Here is a 6,000-nt window from a genome sequence, read left to right as displayed (position 1 = left end):
GTTGTGCACCAAACAGTGAAGACACCTATTATTTGCTGACCTTCCTTTACCTGCAGCTTGCCGCCACATTTTCTTGTTCCAAAAGGTGATAGTGGTGAGATGGCCTCGCTTTGACCATGTTGAAAAAGCACAGTGCCACCCTCGATGTGCCGCGATGCATGCCCGGATGATATTGCCATCAAGAAGTGCTTTTACAGAGGGAAGGCGAGTTGGGGAATTCAAACCTGGCACTGTACCGTCACCTTGTACCACTCGCAACGTGCCTGGGAGAATGCCAGATGTGGATGACGTCATTGAGTGACGTACTGTAGCGCAATCGGAGTTACAAATACAGTGGTGACTTTTCTCCATTTTATGTCCTTTTACACGAGCCGTGTGTGGACAATCTGGCACACACCTTGCGCTTCGTTTCTCCCTCCGGTTTGGCCCTGTAAAGTATGGTTGGAAGGTATATAGAGAGACCGCAAGGTGGCTGTGGCTCCATGTTGACATGTTGGCTGGGGAGTGGGCACGGTATGCTGTTGACTATTAGGGGTTGCCTATCCTACCAGCTGGTTGGCACACAGGCGGTCTGGCTGGAAAAGGCGGAAGGCTGTGCAGCAGGCAGGCAGACGGGCGTGCTGTGTGAGTAAGAAAGCGAACCGCGGAGTGTAGTGGAGAGGGTGGTGGTTGGGGGGGGGGGTGGGGGAGACAAACCCCCTGCCTGCATTGCGCCTCTGGACGGACGCAATACATGCTCGCGCTGGATCCAACGCGCCGGTGAGACACGAGGCGTCGTTTCTCGGATCGAACCAGAACCGCGATGTGTTGCACTGTTGCGGGATCGGTGGGAGATTTCCAGGGAACGTTTGTTTTAGTCTATGTTTGCATAATTCGCGGGCGATTCTTCCTACTCCCGTCCTCTCCTTGATGCCGAGCCGTTCCCACAGCACTCGTTATCTCCTGGCAAAAGCAAGACTGGGTGGCTCTGCAGTGACCATGTGGTTTTACAGGTTACGCTGTAGTTTGGTAAGATGTTAAGGTCACCAGAATGTCTCAAACCGCTAAAATTGCTGTTTTCGTCGATCCATGCATTCAAAAATAGAAGAGATTTGAGAAGGTTGGGAGTGGTGTATTTTGTGGTTCGGGGTGGGGGGGTAGTGTTAAGGTGATTTCACCATGTCTTTCAATAATGTCTGAAAGCATCCATGGAGGGCGTTTTGTTTCACTTACTTGTTTGGGCTTATCTGTGGTTGTGTTTGCACACATCGGGTGGTCTGTTTATCAATTTTATTCCCGCTCTTTTATCCTGCATTTTGTACTTTAAGGCAACAAAGACATGTGCTTGTAATATTTTTAAAGCATCATGCTTTAGCATCGAGTTTGAGTAATCATATGCGTCTTTGATTAGCACGGAGATTGGAAATTAATCCCAGCAAGTGTGACGTCACAGTGGAACTTAAGCAAAGAAGAGGTTAAAAGTATGGGGAAAAGGAAGGGAGGGTATACAGTTTATTATGATAAAAGAAAATTATTTTAGGGGGAAGAAAGATGAGTGAAACTATGTGAGCCATTGAAATGAGAGAAAAGGCGTTACATACATGCTTATCAGAAAGGAGGATAAATGAAAATGAGTACAGAACGTTGGTAGGTTGCTGCGGTGACCGGGAGAGGTGATAATTGAAGATAAGGGAGATACAACGACGGGAAAGTGGATAAAAAATTAATGAAATGAAGAGGCAGGAATGAGTTGGTTATAGCTGAGAGCGGATTGTATTTGCATGCCTGGAATCAAAAACGTGTGTGTGTGTGTGTGTGTGTGTGTGCGCGCGTGTGTGTGTGTGTGTGTGTGTGTGTGTGTGTGTGTGTGTGTTTTTGTGTGTGTACGTGCGTGTAGCAATGCGGATCACCGGGGTGGTGTTGCTATGGGCCTCTGTTATATGGAACATGAGTGATCTGCATGCCCAATTAATTTTCTGTTCTCGAGTCCTGGTACTTTTGGCTCATTGCTGCCATTTTAAGCAAGGTGCTCACGCACGTCCACACTCCTATTAAGACATTGTATTGACTGCAGCTCAAATTCACAGTCTGAGGCTCACAAGGCTGGCATTGCTCAATTACCATAGGCAAGCCGGTGCGACCTGAACTGTCAGAAACATAACGGTCACTCGCAAAGGAAGAACTGGAGTGTAAACTGTTAAAATTGGTGTTCCAAAGGTCCTCCATTTTTTTTTCTTATCAGCCGACACAATATCAATGTGCTGTCATCACGTGTAATCGTAGTATGGTCGAAGTGCTCACACTTCTCAATTTACCATGCGGGCAGGCATACCCGAGAGAGGGATTAACGGGCTCGGGTTGAATGCAAATCGATTCTGGGACCTTTGTATCCGAAACGAAGAAGCGCTAACAAATGCAGCACAGAGGTGGACACGTGCACGTGAAGGAAGCACATCTTTATTGTGTCACAATTGGTTTACTATTCATGGTGCCCCGTTTCCATGGCAATAGCAATTTGTGGTGGGAACCTTCTGTGAAGCATCTTCCCATCATGTGGGCAAAGTCAGGAATGTGGATAAGGCAAGGGCTACTACAACGACAACTTGGATAAGGCTGGGGCTGCTGCTGCTGCTGCTGCTGCTACTACTACTACTACTACTACTACTACTACTACTACTACTACTACTACTACTACTACTACTACTACTACTACTACTACTACTACTACTACTACTACTACTACTACTACTACTACTACTACTACTACTACTACTCCACATGTGCAGCTAAGGGGAATAGCAACCCCTTTGGGTGTGGGGAGTTGATCCCTTTCCACTTTCTTCCCTTGGGACAGGGGAACATTAGGTTGGAACAGGAATTTGGAATTTGTTCAGGGTTTGCCTACTCTTCACGAAGGACACCAACACCTACCCTTAATCCTCCGCTAACGAACGCTGGCAGATGCGACACCCGTTTAACCTCAATCTGAAGGACAGCACACACATTTATGAATCACCCGACCTGTGAATCACAGGATTGACAGTTTATGGCTGTGTCGGGATTTGAACCCAGGCTAGAGGTAAGTGTGCATACCTGTAAGCCATACTGCCAGCCCAATAAGGCTCTCATGAGAGATGGAATATCAACTTACCCATGGGTGCTCAAACTAATTACAATGTTGTAAATCATACGTTTTCCAAGGACATCACATGTGTGGAAGTGCAAACAATAAAATATGACATAAATACGCAATGTAACATGAAATGGTCATGTGACAACTTAGAGACCAACAAAAAAAAAACAAGAAAAAAAGAATAAACATCATCCTCCCCAGTGATTTAATAGGCATCCTGACCTGCGTTGGCATGGTCACTGACCTGCTTTTGTGACATCTTCATGCCACGTTAGGCAAACTTAAATAAACAAACGGAGAGAAACGTTGAGCCGCTGGGAATGGAGAGTTGCAGCCCAGGGCATCGGCACTGCCTGATTGAGCCTGGGAGCAGAGGAATCACCTTATTAATTTGCTTTTGAAGTTAGGCATCAGAAGGTTTGGCAGGTTTTAACCCCACATACGAACATGAAACGATGAAGCAGCTGCTTCATTAGAACGACAATAAACATTTAAATGAAGAAAAATCTGCCTAATGCATTCACCATTTCTGCCTCAAGGACCACCATTCATATTTTTGCAATGCTGGTCCATTCATCACCTTTTAGTGACAAAATGCACCAACAATGCTTCATAATACAGGTTCACCTGCATCAACAAACGTTTCTGTTGGGTTATTGAAGGTACTAACAAACAGTTATTTTTTGGGGGGAGGGGGTGGCAGCATAGCTCTGTTGGTAACTTACTTGTTATTGAGGTATCCGGTCTGTGTTTGATTCTCGATGGGGTCAGGCATAACTGAAAGTGGGTGCTGCATGCTGGAGCATGTCACATGTCAGATGTGACGTGAAGATGGTTGCTTCGTTTACATTTCGCATGTCATCCGTCACTATGTCTTGAAAAGTGAAGGTCATTGTGTGCTGACATTGGTGGACAAATTTCCTGCTTCATATTACCATACAATCAACTTGCCATTGATGGGAGGGCTGGCTGAGATATGGAATATAAATGATGGGCCAAATGACCTCCTCCCATGCCTGAGATTCCTTGTATTCCTTGCATCTCAGAAGTCATGTTAATCTTACTTGTGCTGTTGTGGTTTTAGTAATTCTGAGAACAATTTATCTCCTTTTAATCAAGACAGAATGCAGGAGAACTTGTAAATTATTTATTTATTTTAAGAAGAGTTTCAACACATTCTTGGTTGGCTTATTTGGCATTCCCATCTGAGAACTTAGCTCATGATGTTGGGATATATAGATATATGGCATTGATTTGACCATTGTCTCATAATGTTCTTGTAATTCACATTAAAGTAAACTGATGTGTCCTAATGTTGTTGTTTTTTTCGATATTTGAAATACGTACAAGCTCTTCAATTGGCCTTATCCATCAATCCATTCGACCTTGTTACTCCTGCAGAGTGTCGTTGTTGCTGAAGCGGTCTCTTGGAAGGAGTGTTGCTGGTTGGCTTTTAGTGCATTTCGAGCTGGGCTGGCAGTACAGCCGACATGTTTGCACGCTCGCCTCTGAGACACCTAGGCTGGGTTTGAATCCACCTGTAAACTGTCAGAGCGAGGCATCAATGTGTGTGCTGTCCCTCGGTTGTACATTCAACTGGTCGTTTAGTTGGTGAACATTAAAGATACCCCTTCGTGTCCTTTGTGAAGAGTAGGCAAGCTATCGCCAGCACCCTGAACAAATTATATATTCCAGTTCTAACCTATAGGGGTCATTGCATCAGCAGCACCTTCAGCAAATGATGCTACCCTGCAGCCTTGTGCTGCTTACTAAAGGAGATAAGAAGCCTTCTTTGCAGTCAGTGAAGATATGAATTTGGAACTTGTTTGGATAGAATTCTGGTGATAACTCACCTACTCTTCACAAAAGACACCATGGGATATTTAATGGCCACAGGTGGCCAGTGCTGGCAGATGGTCCTTGACTTACACGGCACACACATTGATGCATCGCCCTGCATGTGAAACACCACGGTAAGAGTTTATAGCTGGGTCCAGATTCAAACCCAGCTGGCTATACAGCTCAAAGGTGAATGGGCATTCCTCTCACCTATCGTGCCAGCTTCTGTGCGTCTTAAAGTCATCTTAAAAAAACAAGTTGATAATTTTATTGTATTTTTACCCCCAAGGTTATCCATGCTGTAAGGTTTCAGTGAAGGTTGCAGTTTGACTATCGCACAGTTTAACCTCTATTATGCACGAGTCACCATTTCTGCCAAGTAATGGAAACTCCATAACAAAAGTGACTGGACATGGAGGGATGTTTAATTATTCTACTGTAGCATGTTTTATGTCATCTAATTTTAGAGAGTAATGCAGGCTTAGGATGTTCACCATTGCTTCAAATCTTTCACAATTTATGGAGATGTTTTAATATTCTGCATCCTGGCTTTTTTCGAGACAAATGGTTTATCTTCTTTCGCACGTCACGTATAACGGTGTTCCATAAATACAGTTATGAAATCTATCTGTCCGGGTTCTTCCCGACATCTTTGTTTTTTGTTCCATTCACACACTTCTTTCTAATTCTTCACATTTTTCTTTATTGTTTCCAATTCTTGCTTTTTCTTTTCTTTGATCTCTTTTACACTTTTTTTTATCCATCTGTCTAGTCGACAGAAGTGAATTCTTTCAGAAAGTTTTCCATAAGTCTCACTTTGCTGCGCCTGGATGGGTTTGAGGGTTGTGGAGTAGAAGCTGAAACCCAAATCCTATCCAGGTTCCTCCTGATGACTCCATCTTTCTTCTTTGCTTTTTCTGGTTCCTTCTAATGACTCCAATGCAGCATTTCGTCCTCCATTTCATTATACTGCTTTGAAAATTTAAAACATCTTTGTAGTTAATTGTATGATCATGAGACTGGCATGATTAGAAAGATAAACTCAAAAA

At 44.0% G+C, this 6,000-nt stretch overlaps 1 protein-coding gene across 2 annotated transcripts in view; it reads left to right on the top strand.

Moving 5' to 3' along the window:
• Positions 1–635: 635 nt before the first annotated feature.
• LOC147032678 (IQ motif and SEC7 domain-containing protein 1-like) overlaps positions 636–6,000 on the top strand; it is a 90,382-nt gene continuing 85,017 nt past the window's right edge. Inside the window, exon 1 of one of the 2 annotated variants that reach the window (XM_085870486.1) lies at positions 636–759. In XM_085870486.1, the coding sequence (XP_085726612.1) occupies positions 734–759 (26 nt within the window). In that variant the 5' untranslated portion in view covers positions 636–733. The other variant, XM_085870487.1, reaches the window with a different exon arrangement.

Source organism: Eptatretus burgeri, chromosome 2 (assembly GCF_056783735.1).
Source record: "Eptatretus burgeri isolate ZD-2024b chromosome 2, Ebu_testis_v1, whole genome shotgun sequence".
Taxonomy (NCBI): Eukaryota; Metazoa; Chordata; class Myxini; order Myxiniformes; family Myxinidae; genus Eptatretus; species Eptatretus burgeri.
Note: the sequence above shows the minus strand (reverse complement) of the source record. Positions and strands in the feature narration are given on the sequence as shown.